The 21,703-nt window shown below is 39.6% G+C and overlaps 1 protein-coding gene across 1 annotated transcript in view; it reads right to left on the reverse strand.

Moving 5' to 3' along the window:
* Nucleotides 1-738: 738 nt before the first annotated feature.
* LOC138010769 (cubilin-like) overlaps nt 739-21,703 on the reverse strand; it is a 28,529-nt gene continuing 7,564 nt past the window's right edge. The window contains exons 3-15 of the mRNA XM_068857746.1: nt 17,091-17,225; nt 16,245-16,482; nt 15,333-15,457; nt 13,465-13,689; nt 12,289-12,435; nt 10,080-10,231; nt 9,162-9,245; nt 8,715-8,843; nt 8,110-8,269; nt 6,610-6,945; nt 4,040-4,246; nt 2,011-2,193; nt 739-981 (exon numbers count right to left, since the gene is read on the reverse strand). Coding sequence (XP_068713847.1) covers nt 824-981; nt 2,011-2,193; nt 4,040-4,246; nt 6,610-6,945; nt 8,110-8,269; nt 8,715-8,843; nt 9,162-9,245; nt 10,080-10,231; nt 12,289-12,435; nt 13,465-13,689; nt 15,333-15,457; nt 16,245-16,482; nt 17,091-17,225 — 2,279 coding nt within the window. The 3' untranslated portion in view covers nt 739-823. The remainder of the gene's footprint in view (nt 982-2,010; nt 2,194-4,039; nt 4,247-6,609; nt 6,946-8,109; nt 8,270-8,714; nt 8,844-9,161; nt 9,246-10,079; nt 10,232-12,288; nt 12,436-13,464; nt 13,690-15,332; nt 15,458-16,244; nt 16,483-17,090; nt 17,226-21,703) is intronic.

Here is a 21,703-nt window from a genome sequence, read left to right on the forward strand (position 1 = left end):
CTTACTTTCCTTTGGATTTCAAAACTGTCAACTAAACACTAAGCTACCAAATTTTTAAGTCTTTGATTTTCAAAAGACAACTGTTTATTTTAACTGGAATTTTCCTACTTAATGGTCCGCCATTACCAACTTTAAGTTCTTGAGAGAGCTGAATCCGGGAGAACATGACGTCAAATGTTCACCAGTTTAAGAATGCAATGCGTGTTTACGCTGCAGAATTAATATGCAGCACAGGAGTTTTGAACTTTCAGACTTTTAATCTCGCGTTTTGCATATATATTAAGCTGTATTCGCACGCCGAAGCCTTTGACGCCACTGTTTCCTTGGATCCAACCCTCTGTGGTCCAATTGGTCAGTTTTGAAGGTGAGGAATGGCGGACTGTGAAATCCAAAACTTACACTCAAAGTAAACGGCCTTTGGATAAGAATCAAAGCTCAAAATGTTGCCAGTTAGGTGTTAAGCAAACACACTTTGAAAATCTGAAGAAAAAAAGGAAAGCATTTTTTTGATCACAGGGGCACTTTAAGCTTGAAATGCTACAGCAAAAAGCAATCATCAAAGGGAAGCTGTTGTTGTCAGTTGCAGTTACAGAAAGCACCGCGTAATTAGTGTTTGTTTTCTTTCTTGAGGTAAATTCGAAGATTGATCACATATCACTGAAACTCTAATATTTAAGTCAGCAATCACAATGAATATAGTGAACTAGACTCTTATGTGCTATGAACAACATTCGCAAAACAAGTAAACACAAGAATAGAAAAAAGATAATGAGATAAATATTGTAATATATATTGTACACCCGATATTTTTAAAATAACGAAGTTATTTTTCAGGAATTGCTATAATCAACAAAGGCATTAAACACAATAGGCACGGTGATGCCCTTCTTGAATGTCCTTTATTTCGGTCTCTCTTCTCCTGACCGCTTGCCGATGTAGCTGCACTGCTAGTCAAAGGCTTTTCCGTTTGCTCTGGGGAAACTGAAATGAAAACCAAACAATAATTAGTTTGGGGACTTTGAAGCTACATCATTTTTGGCATCACACAACGCTAGTGACGCGACAACTGATGGCTGCATAGGAACGAGACAATGAACTCAGACCGGCCTGACTTCGTCTCGGTTGCTGGACCGAGACGAAAAGCTCTCGGGCCGGTCTGAGTCTGTACCGTTCTCATGTAAATGACAACAAATCTCATACCGTCTCCAGAGATTTAAGGCGGCCTGTATGCTTATGGGTCAGCGATATATTTTACTAACCCTAACCATATAATCAAGCAAAAGATACAATTTCATCCCGAAACCAGGCACCAAGCATTTCGTCCCGGTTTCATGTAAACGGCTGCAAAAACTTTATACTGGTACAAGTTTATACTGAGTGGTCTGAGTTCGTCCCGGTCTGATGTAAGTAGCCCCTAAGCAGCATCAAGCTATGTCTGATTGCGCTGGTTAAAATGTGAACTGTCATTTTCGTTAATATATATTTTATTAAATTCTATTTAAACATATAGGAATTCAAGAGGATGTAACACAGCAACGTGTGCTTTGTTTTCGTTTCATTAAGGGTGCGTTCGATTGACCGTATTCCGGAATAGGAATACATGGAATATAAGTTAAAAATCCTTCGTTTTTACGGAGATTCACATTAAAAATTGTCAAAAATCTGCTAAAATGCTATTTTAAACATACTTTTATTGTCCTTGCTACTTTGAAACGCGCCAAACATACCGTTTTAATCATCACTCCACATATTCTTATTCCGGAATAGGGTCAATCGAACACGCCCTAAATGTCACTTTGATTCCAAGTTAAAAGAGGGGAAAATATCGTCAAGCACGCAACAGTCCAAAAGGTAGAGCACGAGGTACCTTCAACAAGGAACAGAGATATGATTTAAATTCGGATTTTACAAGTCTCCGATGAATCGAATCAACTCACAAGACTGTTAACTTGTGGGGCGTGGCTATGTAAAGCCTTACTTGCCCGCATGCGCCCTTCACTGGCTACTCACCGTTCGCCTGGCGAAATGTTGTATTTGGAAGTCTTTTTGGTGGGATAACACTGTATTGAAGCACGAAACCTTTCCCTGTGGTTGTATTATCACTGTGAAAAGTGATTCGCATCTTATTGAATGTGGAGATTACTTGACCTGGAACGTGTTTCCCACAAAATTTCCCCAACACGGGTGAGTAATCTACATATGAGGGAGAAAAAGCAAAATGTATTGGCTGTTAAGTTCATAGGACAGTATTTTTTGTTATCCTCGATAGTATCGATTTTTGCAGTGTCTTTTTGTGTTTTACCATACGAGGTGATAGCAGTAGTGTAAGTTGCAAAGCATAATGGCTATTAGCAACCTGTGAAGTGAGTGGTTGCTTACATAACTCGAGGCTCTGTTCTAACGGATGGTTACAATTACTTAGGCCTGTTTTTCAAAGAGTTTTCAAATCTCTTGCTATAAAGTGAACATAAAGTATTTCTCTTTTATTTGCAATTTCGGCGCAAACCACTTTGACTCAAAACTTTTTGGGTAGCTTTTAATTTTCAGATCAGTGTTAAACTTTCACTCCAAAAAGGAAGGAAATTACTGTCTTTGGTAAACGCAAAGCTTTTTCCCTAAAGCGTACTTATTTGTATACAAGCTTTATTAAGGTTAATCCCCCAACGGGAATAAAGAAAAGACCATGTTCGTTATTGATACTTTAAGCCCAAAAACCGTGTCTCAGATTTCTTATTAGGTGCTCAAGTCAAGGGAAAAAATATACTCAATAGTGCTCTCAGAGAAAAAAACAACTTTTTTTAAAAATGAAAAAGAAAAGAGAAATTTGTAGTAAATACAGATGTATGGCGAGCAGTTAGCGACTTGGAGTTACGAACGCACGCACAATTCGCCAAAATGTTACTTCGAGAAAAAAAAGGGAAGTAGAATTTTGGGCGGCAGCACTTTCATAATAGCGTCCAAATAGAATATTCTTTTGTTTTAATGCTAATAAGCCTTTTTAGCCTCGTTACGACGATGATTGCAGAACACTCTGCCATTTCAGAGGTGTACCCTTGATGAACGTGGATACGCGGACACTTTGAAAAAGACCACCCCTCCCCTAGGAGTATTCCAAGTGGAGATCGAAGTGGATACACCGATCCTCAGTCCCGTTCAGTGAGATAAGAAAACGAGACACATTCTCCTGCGAGACTGCGATAGTATTAATTTCTATCGAAATATACAGACTCTCTGACTTCGTATACGTATTGATCCCTTTTAGGCCGGGTTCACCTTAAAAGTAGCCGGGTATTCTCTATATAGCTTCATCTTTGTGTCCTAGAGCATATTTATCGGGTGTTAATGTACACTTAATGTATGGTCCCGAAGGAAACAGTTAGTTTTGTTTTCTCGAGAGTCCTGATGTTTGCCTCGAGGGAAAACAAAACTAACTAGTTTCCCGAGGGACCAGACATTAAGTGCTTTGTTGTATATTTAGACTATTCCGTCAACAATCACAGCAAAACATCGGACAACAACTGTGGAATTGTATTCCGATCAGGACACATTTGAATTTAATCAGGGGCACGTGACCAAGAACCAACCAATCACAGTGCTCGTTTTGGCGAGTGAAAGGCTAGGTATATAACAATACAAAATGTATCCCGCTTCCTTTAGTCAACAAATATCGCGAACAATTTGTTTTTCATTATTTGTGTCCTTACTGACTTCATTGTTTAATATTCCAAATTTAGTGGAAGCCAGTCGAAAACGGAGAAGAACTTTGAATGAATAATAAGTGAAACTGTTACGAAATTTAGCCATAGCTGGCAACCAAATCAAGCCAAACGTAAAATTTTGTTTTTTGAATATTGTTCAGCCTAACAGTTTACCTCCATTGTTTGTAACTTGAGTGTCTAAGTTATGCTTGACCGACATTTTTTGTTACGAGCCTTTGATTTGTGTTGTTTAGAAGTAATCGCTGGGGTAATGTTGAGTAACACTACACAAAATCAACTGCACTGCCGTGACATAGCCACTTTAAGTGAAGATATTTTACCTTGTCTACCATCCTGAATTTGCACGTAGTCTTGGCATTTCTTATTATAGGGGGGCTGCAAATCAAACTCGATAAACCGAACGGCGATCTTATACCCCGGGGATGTGAGAAGAATCCATGTACAGGCTTGATTATGTTGATATGGCAACGGATACCTCGGTGATACCAGCTTGTTATCACTTGAAATCTCCAAAATTGCTCCACATCCTAAAAATAAAGCATTGGCGTCAATGATAAAAATTCACTGAATAAATGCAGAATCATTTTGGCCAGCTCTAAAGCTGAAAGACATGACCTCGAAAAATACGCCTAAAGGTTAAGTTTGCATTGTATAAATATAAGGTACGATATAGATGGATTTTACAAAACACTTTAAAAGAGAAACTATCTATAACAATGTTACATAGCGTTTCGACGACCTCATTGTCATTGTCGAATGTGACGAAATAAACATTAAGTGACACTTGTATATTAACACAGAAATAAGTGTGTATTTCAAGAATGCAAATATACGGCAACGTGTTCACCAAACGAATTTCGCGCGAATAGAGTCGCACATCACTGGTTGGCATTCGATTATGTTAACATGAGGTCGTCTAAACTTCATGTAACATTTTTATCGTTACTTTTCCTTTTGAAATGTTGTATAAGGTAGGTCTAACTTTCCCTTTTTCAACCTTGTGAAATGTAAGAGGTGCTGTTTATAATAGTACATTATGGACTCTCTCTGGATTTGGTAACAAATCAGCGCCTTCCGTCCTTACGTTGACAGTTAGGGAGCTTACGCAACAGGACGGCTGGGAGACTCAGGACGGCAGAATGACGAAAAAATGACGCGCGAGACTGTGCATCCCCGGTCTTGCACGACATTTTTTGGTCATTTTGCCGTCCTGAGTCTTCCAGCCGTCCTGTTGCGTAAGCTCCCTAAGGAACTCAACCCAACTTGAGGGTTTTCTCTGCATACTCCGGTTCACTTGTCTTCTTTCATTAAAATCGACTCCTTGGTAATTACATCTAACTGTGATGCTGTGTTTAGGAATTTACCTTCCCCTGAGACGTCGTAGGATAAAGGGAAGAGAAAAGTCTCTACGAATAATGATGGTCATTTTTTTGTTAGTCGATTCTTTGAGTAATCACAGACACGCAGGCCAGTGACGTTTCACACGTTGACCGGTTGGATGGACGACAGAAACGGAGTATCTTTACTGGTCGTCTATCTACAGCAGAAAATGATTTTTTCAGTGTGTTTTAAACATTTTTGCGGACAATTTACGCAAGACCAAGTGATTTTCTTCGGCGATAAGCGATACAAAGGAGCCAAAAGGAAAACGAAACACTCGGGACAAAAGGAACAGCTTGGTCCTTGGCCAACTTTTTGGAAGATTGCTTTAAGAATGTTCCCTCTAAATTGTTTAGGTAACCCCCTTTTCTCTCCTTTTTCTACCAAAAAAAAAAACAACAACAACAAAAAATAAAAAAATCAGAAGCAGCAATCTCAATTTTTTTTAATCTGCAGAATGAGTCGAGTGAGGGAGGGAGGAAGGATAGTGTTGACTTCTTCGGACACAAGAGAGGGTTTCTCTCCTGCAGGAGACACTTTTTGTCCGCTTTTTCTCTTGTGGGACTTTCAAGTACGTTGAAACTGAAAATATTCACGGATCAAACCAATGATTAAGTTTCATATTACAAAAAAAACTTGTATTACTGTCATTACCTTCCTAATATCTTTTTTTGAAAACTAAATGCTTTGTTAAGTTAATATTACTTGGAAGTCACGTGCACAATTTGAAAATCAAGAATGACCTTCATTGACATTGATTTCAATACTTGATCTTGAAGCTCTAATTTCTATTGGTGAACAATCCGTTCAGTTAAAACGTTCGGATCGCTCTCCTGAAGACCGGCTAACCAGACCCGAAACAGAAGTAAGTGAATGTACTTTGTAAAGATTATTTTCAAAATTGTCGTTAGCGTTCTTTACCATTTCAGATCGAATAATTGTCGAGTTGTTGAGCTGTTGAGTTGTTGAATTGTCCCGAATCATCTCAAAGCAATAATTGCGTTCGACATTGGGAGAACGCAACTTCTAATCTTGGGTTCCCTGTGCGTAGGTGAGCTTTGACAAGTTTTTCGTTCGTCTGCTTTTTCAGCGCCATCTTGAGTTACGTCATACGTGCGCGTAAATAACGATCGCGCTGATTTTGGCAAGGGGCATTTCTTAGTAATAATCATGCAGACAATTTCAACAAAATCATGATTTTCACAAATTTAGTTTTTGTGACGTCATCACGTCGTTACTTCAAACTTTCTATTTTTAGCCACATTCCTTAAGCCTCACATACCCGTTTAATAGTTTATGGGCGGCCATCACCACCAAAAAAACAAGACATTGAAAAAGAACAGAGCAAACGGAAGTGGTTTAGTTATGGTTTGCTAAACGAAATAATTCTTTAACTAAACCATTCTGCTACAGAGCACTAGATCATTTGATGTTGACCTCATAATTTCACATTTCGTCGACGGTTGGATTCTCAGTTGAATAAACCAATTTGAATTAGTCTGTTCCGTACCTATAGATTCCGTTCGGTATTTGAGTTCAAAGCCCCAAACGTCTGAACTATTCTCCAGTTGGATTTCCAGCGCTATCTGGCTTGATGCGGGAAGACTGGGGACTATCGGAGGGGAGGCGCCGCAGTAGGTCTTCCTTTTCCCGCCATGTCTGTCATGTAATGTCACGTAACCGTGACGGCATGGTACATCAAAGTAGGTGAAATGAAAGTTTACAATCATGTTAGATGAGGTTGAATTACTGTGGATAAAAAGCCATCGGCATAATTTGGACTGTCTGTAAATCCCCCGAACACTGATTTTCCCCAGCCTCTCCATAGAAATTATACCACCACAACCTAAGAGAAAAGGAAAGAGAAATTAACATGAAAATGAAAAGCATACATGCTTCGCGTGTGAGGCAAACCAGACTTCAACCCTTCCAAGAGCAGCCTGTTGACCTCCCACCAGCTGGTCTCATTCAGGTTTATTGTAGCCTTGTGCGGCCCATTTTAGAATTTGCATCTCCGGTGTGGGCCGCGTTACCCGCCTGTCTGGTTCAGTTGGTGGAAAGCGTGCAGAAGTCTGCACTAAGAATCATATTTCCAGATTGCTCTTATGAGTCGGCACGCGTGAGGTGTGGCTTGCCTACGCTGTTGGCGCGCCGTGATGAGGCTTGCAGGCGTTTCATTTCGAACACCAAGGAGTCCAGTTTCCTTGTACACCTGCTGCCACAGCCCACGAATGTCGTTCATGGGTACGGGTTGAGGTCGGGTTTTTCCCGTTCTGAATTCCACATTGTCAAAACGGACCGCCTCAGTAATTGCATTTCTCACAGTTACAATAGGGTTTAATTGTTTTTGCCTTCTGTGCCTAAGTGTATTTATGTGTTTTGCGTAGAATTGACCTCCCTTGTAATTTATTGTTACACTACCAAAGGGTTAAATAAACTGATTATTTATTTATTTATTTTAACCAATCGAGTATCAGTGTCTCTTCTCTTTAATTAGCTGTTATGATATGACCCAGCTATGACCACAGATAAAGTAGCACTCGATCACATTGACTACTAATCAAGAGGCCGGTTAATTCGATTCCCGTTTAGAGCAAATGGTTTTTTCAGGAAATATACGTAAGATTTCAAACAGAGTGACTGCAGGTAAACCATGCAGGCTATGCATGATTAGTTTCGTCACACTCAACAAACGCAGGCTACTCAAATGCAGCCTGCAGTAAGCGCGAGAAAACTGACGCATGCGACATTAGCTTTGCCTTTGTTTCTGATTGGGAGAGAATGTGAAGAGGAACCGCAACTAATCCTGAAATCAAGCTAATCGCCAAACCACCCTCGACAAAACGTTTGCCTTGTGAAGTAGTTTATTTATCCCTGCAAGAGACTGAGTTAAACGAGCGCTTTCAACTACAGTAACTTAAAGACTGAATCAGGAAGACCCGATAGATGCTTCTACACTTTTAAAACAAAATAGTTGTTACAACAGTGCGAGACGTGGTATCCACTTTACCTCGATCAAACAAGCAGCCATACAACTCAGCTCGAAGACACATGTGTTGGACGGGATTGCTTAAGAATCTTGTTGGAAAAAGTCTAATCTTCTTAGCTATGATGGCCGGTGCAAGAACGTTTTTCCTTATGTCTTTAACATTCTTGTTCCCAGTGAACGCCTGGTGAAAATAAAATGAAATTTCTAAAAATGGTGACCATAACCATACTTTTTTGGAAAAATTAGGGAACTAGTCTTGTTTTAGATGATCCGCCTTCAATATGATGTTTGTAAATATATTTATATCATACGTACATCCGTCTTCATTTTGAGAGCAACCAGGAATGGAAGCCCGAAAATCATTGAGATTTCACTCTTGTGTTTCATATATTCTTACCTCCTGAAAAATTTACATTGGAGAGAAGGACTGTATTATTTTAACCTGAAACATGCATTCAAAAATGTTTCCACTTCTTTTAAACTGCTTTCTGCGAAAATAATTCAGGCCAAACACAATTCTCTTGTCAGCTGTAGTTTGCTCTTTGATGCCTCTCAAGGCTTACAATTTAAGATGGCCTCATCACAGTCAAATTAAATCTAGGTTAACCAAATACACTCTCGCTTACTGTAAAACCTATATTGGAGCTGTGTTCTTTGTTGTCTCTGTAACTGATCCAGTGCTTTCCATCGTAGCTGTATTCTACTTTATAACGTGACACATATCCCCAGTAAATGGTACTTGGCAACTGATATCCCTGACAAGGCAGTAGACACATTGATTACTAATGGTGGCTCATGCACGTTTTAATCGTTTCAGTTCACTACTAAGTCATCATTCCTTCTTCCACGAGTGTCTTGTAACTCAGAGAGTATGTATAGGAACTAGTAATCAAAAGTTGAAATGTTGGACTACTGTTGGAACGGAGTCAGTGAAGCAAAATTGCAAGTGTTCTGCCGTCCTTGTGGAAGCACTCTTAGTTTTCGGAATATACCCACATAACCTGGTTATTCTCGAGATTCAAAATCTATATATCATTTCTTACGACCTCAAACTATATTTTTCCTTCTTATACCTGTGTTGCAATAGCAGTTATTTCTGTAAAGTTAAGGAGGTCAATCTCAAAATATTCACCACCAATCTTGTTTAACATCTGTCTCTGAAATAAAATACGTTTAAAAATTCAGGGCTAAAGTGGACTTTAGATAGGCCATAACGGTCCGGTTTTAACATTCCCTTTTGAAAGCCCTCACAGAATTTTTCCCCTGCTTCTTCTTCAATTCCCGAACCACGTCTCCGTGCTTAAGTGGAACAGGGTTTGGGCTTATAACATCCCCTAGTGACACGTTTTTCACTACAGCACTCTTGGTTTCAATAAACAAGAAATCCTAAAAATGAATTGTTAAATGCTGTGAAACAGGAATAATGGAATTCTAGTGAGTGCGCCATTTGTGTCCAGGATATAATTTCGTATGAATGTTATTTGTCGCCAATTTTCACTACACGTGAAAATTTTTGAAAAAATTATTCAGTTCTAATTGGTTAAGAAAGTTGAAGTTTTCAGGTAACACAGTGCAGAAACGAGGTAAAAAACCAAGCATTCTGATTGGTCAATGATCTAAGAGAGTCACAGTCAATCGAATGCGAGCCATGTATGGCGTATTTTTACGTGATTGCGTGATATACTTCTGCATAATGATGATAAGCTATCTGGAAATTTTTTATGTACATTGTTTATCAGTAATCACACGATTTTCATCGTGCAATTTGGAATAAATAAGCACACGTAATTTTTTTTCAAAATCTTCAAATTGCACTCGTCCTACGGGCTCGTGCAATTTTGTTTATCTTTGAAAAAATACTCGTGTTTATCCAATTTCACTCGAAATCATGTAACTACCTATACTAATTCTTTGGAAAGGTATTTTTTACTGTGTGTATACTCGAAATTAACCTTTATTTGTTTGCAAATATGCAAATCAACAAAGCTCACCTGACTGCACCATGAGTACGCACTCCCTACCCTCCCATACTGAGGAGTCATGTAGAGCTGCCCCCGGCCAAGTTTCAGTGAAAAGTAAGATGAGGCGGAAAGCTGAGAGTCCCTAACTCTGCCATCTTGTAAACCAATAGATTCATTGCAGTCTGGAAAAGAGAGCCATACTTAATAACAATGTCATCTCTAACGAAAAATCACTGCTTTCCTAGGGATTTTTTAAAGTCTGTGAAATAAACTGCTTCTTTTGATGTTAAAGGGGCGATGGATAGATTCGATTCAACAAGTTGTTTGAAAATCCCCAAAAGGAACAGAAAACAAACAAAATAGCTTACGTAGAGACAAAGCTCGTGTATTGTTGACTGTCATACTTCTATTGCGCATAAAAAAATGAACCCGAGGAAAAAGATCCCAGAGAAGGACATTCTATGGGACATGCACTACTTCATATGCATTTTTAGCCAATCGCGCATGGCCACAACCTATCACTGGTGCATATCCATAAGTGGCCATACACAATCAGCTATAAAGCCACATTCCACACAGCTATGGCCGTACCGCCGTATGCATGCAAGAGCGTGGATCTTGGGCAAAGACTTAACATTGATCAAGAGAAAATAGATAGCCAAGCTAAGGGGGTGATTTAAGTAAAGACAGAGTGTTGGTTGAAACGCAATTTAAGATGTCGGTTGAAACGGAATATAAAAGACAGAGAAAAGGAGGAGAGTGGGGAGGTGAAAAGCTAAGTCTTTTCAACACCAAGATGTCGTTTGTTATCCGAGCTCTAAGTACAAACAAGGATGAAAAACTAAAAATCAAGCGAGACGCTTAACACATTAAATGTGAAATTTTGCCTATCAATAATTAATAGTTCATAATCAGTTATAACTAATTATTTATTATTTAATATTAATCCATTTAAGGTTTAGTTCGACTCCATGAAGACGTCGACGTCCGTTAGAGGATCAAGCAGGACAGGGAAGACCGCTTCAATTTAAAGTTCAATCACCTTCAGCGTTTTACATTCCAGAGTATCTTCAATAATTAAATAGAGGATATTACTTGACCCAACGGACTCAATCTCGCGAGTGAGCTTAGCGAAGGAATACGAGATGCTATCACATAATACGAGATGCTATCACATAATACATTATGACCGCTCCCCATAGAGTCTTTTCAGGGCCAATGAAACACAATCAACGAAACAACAGAACACAACAACTACAACTGTTAAGAATCCCAACTGGCCGGAGGCAAACCAGTTGTCTATTTACAAGTGCAGCTGGGAAGCTGAACCAGGGACTACCAGGAACAAATTCAACGAGTGGTCAGAGCGGGTCTTGAACCCGGGATCTCCGGATCTCAAGGCAAGCGCCCTAACCACTGAGAAGATCGAAGAAGATGAAGAAGATCGAGAAGATGAAATTCGTATCCCCAAGTGGCAATATGTTATGTTATAAACACTGTTGAAGTGTCCACATTAAAAACAATTTATTTTAACCCATTTTGAAAAAGCGAAAAAGTGACCATCAACCGCTAAAACACGCAAAACAAATGTGTAAAACAAATCATGACAATGTCAAATTGAGTCATAAAAATGTTAATGCAGTAAAGAAAATTACATTATTGACTGAGTACGAGGGCCGGACGGGAAAATATTTGGCCCCGAGGTCATGGCGTAAGGACCGAGCGTCATGACCGAGTGCCAAATGTTTTCCTGTCCGGCTCGACCTAAATAAGCATTTTATCATATGGGCCCTTTTTATGAGGCACCCAGAAGATAAAGTTTAGACAAAATTAGTAACAAAAATTTGCATAGAATGTTTATCTAATTTGTTGTTTGCATTTGCTTTTCTGGCTGTATAAACTTTGGATGTTTAAACGCGACGAAATCCCCTAAAATTGCATCGCATGGAACAACAGTACGTGTTCCTCAGTAGGGCCGTACGGCTTTTTTCGGCCCTGCTCGCGCTAATGCGTACGGCCCTCATACGGGCATTTTCCCAATAGTTTTACATTAGAAGCGCGCGCGGGACCGTACGGGAAATATGATAAAAATATCTTCACTGCGCGCGGTAAAGATATGATTTTTTTACGAAAAGGAAAATCCTAGTATTTCATCAGTATCTATATAATGAAAACCAATATGCTTGCCCTAACTTCTAAAAGAGAGAGAACACACCGGATTCAAAATAACTATGTATACCTGTTGAGTGAGTAAGATACGTTCCTTTAAATCTTCTGTGGATAAAGGAATTTGAGCTTGCTCCGGCGTTTCTCTCTTGAAAATGAATGAATAGATCGCTTCCCTTGGTTACAATAACAGGTGGAACATTCTGTGCACAATATCGCCCTGAAACAAATCAGCATACCCTTATTCGTTCTGGTGAAGCGCAGACGCTCCAAATTCAGTGTGAGACATGGCCGACAAAAACATAAGGATTTGCATTTGAAATCCTATAAAAGACTTAAGATATAATACCGTTGACAACCGGAGAATTGAAAATAGCTCAAATCGCGTTGAATCTGGAAAAACACCACATAGGAAGGAAGCGACCCACAATGGCAATAAGGTATGGATTTTTAATTGAGAATTTTTTCATATAATTCTTTTATCGGGATTCCCATAGGAATCCTTTTACATTTGTCTCACACTGAGCTTGGAGCGCCTGCATGTGGGTGAAGTACAATTTAATGGAGTATTCTCTTTTTCTCATGGTCGATGGAGCCACTGATCTTTGTCAGACCATGAGGTGTTTAAACTAATGTAACGGTTGTCCTTACCGGTATCCTCCTTATGTACTTACCAGTAAGGAAGCAAGATTACTATCGCGATGACGTTTGGCTCGGATATTAGACCCTTCGAGTTTTGGATTAGAAATCCTCCGTCCGTTCCACCAAATAACCGTACTTAAGACGACCTTTCCTGCTGTCAAATATGTCGTCTTGTAATTTGATGAAATGACTGCATTTCAAGTTTACAGAATTCAGCTTTGCGTTTTAAATTGTTTGCTATATTTTCCAAGGGAATGAAGAGGAACAATTGTAGGGGCAATACACAAAAAGAGTAGGTTGCTGTTGACTAGCAACAGAGTACTGAGTTACAATTTTCAATAGCGCTTCGATAAATCCATATATTATACTTTTCGCGATTAAGTCAGGCTCCTCAAATTAACGCAGTACAACAAGGAAAAACCAGAAGGAGAATAGTCCTTGCAGTTCTCTTCTTTCTTGAATTGAACGTCCGGTATTTTTTTTCTCTGAGCAGCCTCTACCAACTTCTAGGAATTCCTAAAAGGGATCTTCCCTCCATGAAGTTATCTTTCCACAAGCCAGCCGACACTTGAATAGAGTAATCGCCTTAATAATAGAAAAGTATTACCTAGCACTTGAGCTTCCCTTGAATAGCCTTCTCTCAATTCAATGGCATCAACTGAGCATTCGGAATTTGTACCATTGATCCCCGAAAACTCGTCAAACCGAAATGAGATGTATCGGTCAGCGGGAGCCCGTATACGCCAAACACAGTCGGAAAAGGTAGGAAATGACTCTGGATAGTTTGGTGATTGTATGACGCCGCTTTTCCCAGCGATATCCCCGCCACATCCTGTTTCGACAAGTTATTTGAAAAGCGGTGCATTAATAAAGCAATCATAAGGTGTTTAAGTTAAAAGACAAATGGTCACCTTTTTGAAGTCCCTGTGACACCTAATTTTTTCACCTTTTTAAAAATGTTCATTTAATTACTTATAATATCTGGAGTGTAGAAATTAAAAAAAATTCCCTCAGAGTGTATCCACGCGTTTTAGCGGGCCTTTGATTTTTGGCCGATCTGGTTGGGTCCTGGTAGCTAAGGACATCAAAGAAGTCAAGAATGAATCGTTAGAACATTCATGGCATCGGAAGGGTAACTATCGTCCGAAATTTCTATAAAGACTTAAGAAAAAGCTCTAGATTTTCAACAAGACTTCTATTCTTACACTTTTGCACATTTAATTTCTTTCTGAAGAGATGTGATCAAGTTACTTCTTTTGACGTCATTACTTACCAAGGCCCAACTGGCTCGGCCAAATGTTTGGCGTATAAATCAAACGCTCGTTAAAACGCGTGGATACACTATGAGGGTAATTTTTATGAAGTACTTAACTCCAGACACTATAGATGTTTAAACGAAAAGTTAAAAAACGGGAAAAAATAAGCGCCTTAGGGACTTTAATGACTTTCCGTTGCAAGTAGTTGTATGTTTAAATGAATGCTACTGTGACCAATAAAATCAATTGTTGGATTTCAAAACTATGTTAACTATCACTAAGTCACCCAAGTTTTAAACCTTGGCTTTAAAAAGACACCTGTTTGTTTTAACTGGAATTTTTACCTATTTAATGGTCTGTCATAAAAATATAAAACCTTGAGAAAGCTGGATCGAGGAGAAAATGACGTCAAAGACTCACTAGTTGAAGAATGCAATGCGCGTTTACGCGGCTATGCAAAAAGACAGTTTTGGGCTTTCAGACTTTTAAACTCGTGTTTTGCACACCCAAGAAGCTGCATTTACATGCTCAAATTTTAATCTTGTGAGTAACTGACGTCACTTTTCCATAGATTCAACTCTCTGAGTTGAATTGTTCAGTTTTAAACCTGAGTAATGGCGGACCATGAAATCCAAAACCTCGGCGCTAAAATATACACAGCCTTTGAATAAAAATCAAGCTCAAAATTTTGTTAGTCAAGTGTTAAAATTCTGAAGAAAAAAAAAAGCGATTTTTTGATCACGAGTACCACTTTTTAAAACAATTGTTATCTTACAGCTATATGAAAACAAAGGCAACTTTGCCAGGATATTTACGACCTAGCATGTCGGTTGCTCTACCCATTGACCTTCTACAATTCACTGTAGAGCAAGATAGTTTGTCTCGGTCCTGAATGGACAATAGGGCCGTTTATACGAGAGAAAATAAGCCGCGGCTTACACTGGCCGCGGCGTACGTAATACGCGAAAGGAACCATTTATACGAGTATAAACTCCTCGGCCAGGATAAGCCGCGGCTTGAGAAAGCCGTAAACGTAGATTTTGTACCATTTATACGGGGTGTTCGCGTCTTATGTAAGCCGCGGCCAGAGTAAGCCGCGGCTTATTTTCTCTCGTATAAACGGCCCTAATGTGTCCCACTGGTTTGTAGGCTCTACAAAGTAATGTTCCTCGATATTTATGATAATTAAGTAAAAATTATGGTAGAATATTTACATCACCTGGTGTCATTGAGGTGGTATATGAGAGTCCAAAGCCCTTAAAGCGTCCTTCTGTATTTGTCACGAACCGAATTCTCATTCTGCTGCTTTTTGATACTATCAGTGGCGGAATTGAAATACAAAATCTGGGAAAGAGAGAAATTTTGTTTTAAAGTCTTGCTTTCGAAAAATAAAGAACGTTTAAATTGAGATCAGGAGAAGGGATTAAAAAGGGTTTATTTTTGCGCAAAGTTTAACAGTCGCGGATAACTCCATAGGCAACAATAGTCATGCGAATCCCCCTTGTTATCAAGTACATGAGGCAAATCCCCTTCCGAGCTTCAAAGGAATGTATGAAAATAACTCCAGCTGGTACAGAGGACACCTTTATTAGCCCCAAACCAACATTATCATTGCTTGCTTTTGTTGCAACAGACACCTTAGACACATTGAATGACAACAAGAGAAAATGAGGGAGGGAGAGGGATCGAATATAGAAGCGTTAGACAGGACATGTGACGTCCACGGCTATTAAGAATGACGTCACGAACTTACCTAGCGGCTGTAGATTAGCGGCTTTTGGATTCGTATTTTGGTCTTCACACTACAAGCCATTAGATTCACAAGAACTACTCCCACTCCGGGGTTTGGGGCAAGATATACCAATTTCCTAGTTTCTGGAATTCCTTTTCGTCAACAAACTGTAATTCCATTTGGAGTGCCATTTTAAATTTTTCTGACTTTGCGGACGTCTTGGGATACAAACTCCCGTTTTTGTGACATCTAAAAATAATTGAAGTGCAATTAACATATCCCAAGGGCTACACTGGGAGACTCCCTCTCTTGTCTCCTTAATTTTCTCTTGATGAAAATTGAGGCCATCACGCACACGACTGGGGTTTAAGCTTAATTACAGGAAAATGTTTTTCTTACCTTCCAATCTGAGTCTTATTGGATTCTGGTCCATCCCATAACTCTAAGTAGTCCACACATTTGCATTTTTTGTCACAGTTGAACTCTATTTCATAGTCGGTTGAAAACTGGAGACGAATAAATTTACCACGTGGTACGGTGATGATCCAATCACATTCCAATGAGTTAGGGTAGGGGTAATCTGGGAATCGAGGGGAAGAGATACTGCCAGAGGTGTTTGATAGTAAACCATCACACCCTAAGTAATAAAACGATTGAAATATTTGAAATCATACGGACTTTTAACACTCATTTATACTGCAGTAAGTTGTGTTTTTGGTGAATGCTCTGTTATGTTTTGAGTCTCATAGAAGTATTTGGTCTTTCGGTTGTCTCCTCGAGCTGCTTATTAGGGACTTTAAGATCTACGATTGGCCCTCGTTAGTTTTTGTACTGACCTCGCTTCGCTTTGTCCGTACTGCAATAACCTCAAGCCAATATTTCCCATGCAGTACGGCCCTCTCGCTCAGTTAGTAAGAGGTTAATATTTCCTAAAATATCTGTGTCTGTACCTGCATTTTCAGGACTCCGCAAACTCCTTCTGAACTATGCCTATTTTTTCTTATAAGGCCACGTTACCACCAGTCGAATAACATTTGCAAGTGAACATGTCAACACTTTCCTCTCAGTTGTTAAGTATTGGTATTTGAAACCAGGACCTCCGTGGCAGTAATTTGATTCTGAGTTGAAAAGTTGGTAGCCGGATGCCAAATACCTTGTCTTCCCAACGATTCTTGGGTAATAAATCGTCCTTAGCAGAACAACTATGTTAATTTATCACTTTCGAGGAAGACACATGAATCGTACCTTGCTCCAGTTGGCTTTTGTACGAGGCATTGAAACCCTGATGAGCATCTGACTTGTCAGAAGAAAACCAAATCCTTAAACTGTTGGTACTTGATGTAATGACGTTGGGTGGCAACCTGGTATCACAGAAAACGCCTATAAGCAAATAACATAATCAAGTAATTTTATGATGAATTTATGAGTTATTGAAAGGGGATGAAAGGGAGGGATGACTATATACAAAACGCCATGTGATCCCGGATTGACGGATACATATTGATAAGGCTTGACCGGCTTAAACATCGTGCCGGTGGTGTCTGTGTTTCTGTACTGTAAGGAGATCTCTCGAAAGCAAAGTCCTTAAAGATCTTTCTCGAATTTCATGTTCTGGCTTTCATCAATTATGGGTACAAGTTCAACACAAGAAATTGAAATCATTCTTTTTGTGTGTCACCTATAGAACTCCTGACTGCCCGTTCTCATGTTTTGTTGTGACGATTTAATGGATCACTATTTGGAAGCTCTTACCTATGAAAAGTTCGTTTTGGTAGTTGGAGACCTCAACTGTGATCTAATCACGAGCTCCTATGAATCGAGAGCCCTGAATGACTTGTGTAGCAGCTTAAATATGAAGCAACTTATAACAGAGCCTACGAGAGTGACTCCAACACCCGAGACTCTGATTGATGTCATCATGACTTTCAATTCAGCCCTTGTTACAGATAGTGGTGTGATTGAAACACACATCAGCGATCATCATCTGGTTTATGTGGTACTGAGCCTCAAGGCGCCGAAAAACTGCATACTTATGTTATATTTAGAAGTTATAAGAACTATGACACTGAGAGCTTTGTGAATGGTCTCGCCCAAGTCCCATGGCATGAAAATGCTTTGGAGGATGATGCTAATGAGAAAGTTGAACATTGTTTTGGAAGTCCTGGAAAGTCATGAGCCTGTCAGAAAAAGGAGAGTCAGAAATCAGCAATGTCCATTTGTAGATCAAGTCATCAAGGAGCTGATGGATGAGAGAGATCAAGTACACAGAGTTTGCTTGTGAGTCGGAGGCTGTTATAGACTGGGAGTATTACCGTTGGTGTCGTAATGAGGTTAACAGAAGGCTATGTGATGCTGAGAGGAACTGTTCAAAAGGAATGACAATCAGAGTAGCAATGCCATGTGGAAGGGGATACGGGACTATATCCCGTCGAAACAGAAATCGAGACCGGTGTATTCGTACTAAAGGGTTATGACGGAACTGGCGAACGAGTTCAATGAGTTCTTCACTTCTGTGGGAGCAAGGGCTGCAGCTGAATCTACAGGGGCACCCAACGTCAACTTTCGGAAAATATCTGTTCGGAAGACGATTTGAGATCCAGAATTTTCGAAACATTTGTTGTAAAATTTCTTGCTTGCCTACCTGTCCTAGGATTTTCGAACATCTAAAACATGGTATAATTGCCCATTTCTAAGGGATTTTTACCCTAAAAAGGTCCCCTAGAATTTTCGGGAGCCTTTTTTCTGGCTGAAATTTTCGAAAAGGTAAGTTTTGATCCCTATAATTTTCGGATCACAAGACTTTCAGCTAGGAAATCCGAACAGATGAAAAATTTTTAGGGGATAAAAATACGCCTATATATACCGTTTAAATACTAAAATACGTTTAACAATGCTATGTTTAAGTGGTTTTGAACTATATTCTCGTTGGGTGCCCCTGAATCTAAGAGGCTTGCTTCAGTTAACGCTCTTCCAGCTTGTAAGGCCCCCTCAGCCAAGACCATATTCCAACTAGAGGAATTCCAATTCCGCGCAGTGAAAATCAAATCTTAATTCAGTCGAATCTTTTCCTTCAATCAGGGCACCAGGAAAGGATAAGTTTCACATGATTGTGATCAAGGATGCCCTACCAGGTATATTTCCAGTCCTGACAGAGCTTATAAACAGAGTGCTTTAACATCAGTTTTTTCATCTGCTTGGAAAGAGTCTGACGTGATACTATTATTAAAGGAAGGGGATCATGAGATTGCTAATAACAACCGCCCAGTATCACCGCTACCCGCTCTGTCTATGATATGCGAACGCGCAGCTCTTAATCAGTTAACACAGTACACAACGCGCCAGAGCTGTTTAACTGAACATCAAAATGGAAACAAGAAGAAAAACTCAACAGAATCACTCCATATTTTCATGTTTGATATGATTCTCGAAGCAACGGATCGGAAAGAAGTGACAGCGTTAGTTCTGTTGGACTTGTCAAAGGCTTTTGGCAGTATTGAGCATGGGATCCTATTAAGTAAACTTCGAGAACTGGGTGTGTCTATACAGGCTATGGAATGGTTTAGAAGCTATTTAACGGTCAGGAATCAGCGTGTGAAAATTGGCTGTGAGGTGTCAGGTCCGCGCCAAGTAGCTTACGATGTACCTCAGGGGTCGATCTTGTTGCCGGCCCTTTTTAATATATACATCAACGATCTCCCAGCTGTCCCTAACCTGTGCTCGCTAAAGAGTTACCTGGATAATTCCCAAATCTATCGCTCGTTTCCTGTCCAGGAGACAGCCAGGGCTGTGAAAAATGTGTCCGAGGATTTACAACTGATTGCCGCCTGGTGTTGCACACACAGCCTGCTGATTAATCCAGACAAAACTAGGATATTGCTTCTTGGAACGCCGCAGATACTAGCTCGCGTGCCGGAGGGTTTCGGCGTTATGCTACTCGGCAAAGAGATACCGCTGTCTTGTTCTGCAAAAGATGTGGGGGTCCTCGTGGATTCGCGCCTTAGTTTTGACGAACATGTAACCGAGGTTGTATCTAAACGTCCAGGTAGCGTGTGCCAAATCAATCGTGTGAAACATTTGTTTGATACTTATAACCATCATAAATTCACTAGTGTTCAGCAAACTGTTCATTGTTCGTCCATGTGGGCAATTACAACAAAAAGAACATTGCTAGGCTTCATAAAGTTCAGAATGTTGTGGCAAGGATTGTGACTGGTTGCCGGTTGCTAAGCAACTGGAGGTTAGAGACACTTTAAGAAACGGTCCAGATAGGAACGATAGCAACAACGGCAACGAACATGTTGGAATTCAATTGGTATGCAAAAAGGTGATAACTTTTCTATTGTCTGTACTTACTTCTGATTGGCTTAAACAGCAAAAGTTAACAAAACTTCATAAAAGCAGTATTATATTCATCCTTACTTTCCAACCATCTTCCATTTTTCATCTGGTCTCAGTTTAAATGAATTCCACAGAAATCGTATGTGGGGAACATGTAAAATTGTAAACGTTTCTTGGCTTTTGTTTTCAACTCTTGTGATTGGTCAAAATCTTTTAACACAAAAAACACCCTTTCAAAGTGGGCTGTAAATGAATTTTATTGCGTTAACAGCTTTCCTGTAGGTTTCTGCATTTTCTGTGTAAAAATGATATCATTCCTATGTGGGGAAAGCCCCGTTACCGCATAACAAAGGAAATTGCTATCCACCTTACACGGATCATTACTAATGGCTTTCAAATGTACAAAGGGATTAGCCCCAATATCATTGTACAATACTGAAGTTTACAACAAGAAGCCAGATGCATACAAGAAATGCTGGGAATAAAGAACATTTCTCATATAGGGCTGCTCAGCTATGGAATGACCTTCCAGAAAGTTTAGCAAACACAGATTCATTCAATGTTTTTAAGAACGCGATTAAAGACGTTTCCCGGACGATCTGACACTCAATATGTGTCCAAATTAAAAATTCTCTCAGCCGGATCCTGTCTCTGATGAAAAGTGTATATCTCTTCTTCATACTGAGTAGTCTATGTGTTTTTGATGACAACATCCAACAATGTCCTCTACATCAAAAACAACAGCAAACGACATATATATTATTATTACATTTTATTTGATTCGTTTGACGGAATTTTCACCCTCGTGAGTCTAATAGACGACAGACTTTGCAGAATAAAGAGGTGCCCTATGACATGTGATATTTAATGTATACTTAGAAGAAGCTAGCTGAGCTGAGAAGCTGAGAAGCTCGGCCTTCTGAATTGAAAAGAAATGGGTGGAAATTTCTTTGTTTTAGGCTTTGCCGGCTTTTTAGCTCACTGAATGGCACTTTCGATTAGAATGTACTGCGAAGCAACCAGAATGCATTGCTCCATGGAGGAGCCTCGCTTTGAGCAAGAGTCAGAAAACACGCTCGAACGATTAAGGATCTCATTTAGACGGTCTTCTAAAGGAAGAGAGGTGTACCCTTAACTCCACCTGAAATCATTTTTGCACGGCCAGATATATCACATGATATACTATCCGCCCTTACATCACATCAATCTCTCTTGAAATTATAGTTTTCTTTTGGCAATAGTTTTTTAGAAACGTTTCCATTTAGTTAAAGAACACTTTGGTAGTGTCATAAGTTTCGAACCTGTACCACCCCGTATTACCGCCCAAGAAAAAACTCATTTCATAGCTGCCTGGAGTTCAGGTAACTCTCACGCATCTTAATCATGCGACGTTAATTGTAATTTAATGAATTTGCGAAATATGGCTAAAACCTATCGCTAACTACCTTTAAAACATTCTCCTTCATTTTCTCTGTCTCAACTTGGTACATTTTTGGGAAGAGTTGAAAACACTGACCCCC

The sequence above is a fragment of the Montipora foliosa genome, chromosome 7 (assembly GCF_036669935.1).
Source record: "Montipora foliosa isolate CH-2021 chromosome 7, ASM3666993v2, whole genome shotgun sequence".
NCBI classification, from domain to species: Eukaryota; Metazoa; Cnidaria; class Anthozoa; order Scleractinia; family Acroporidae; genus Montipora; species Montipora foliosa.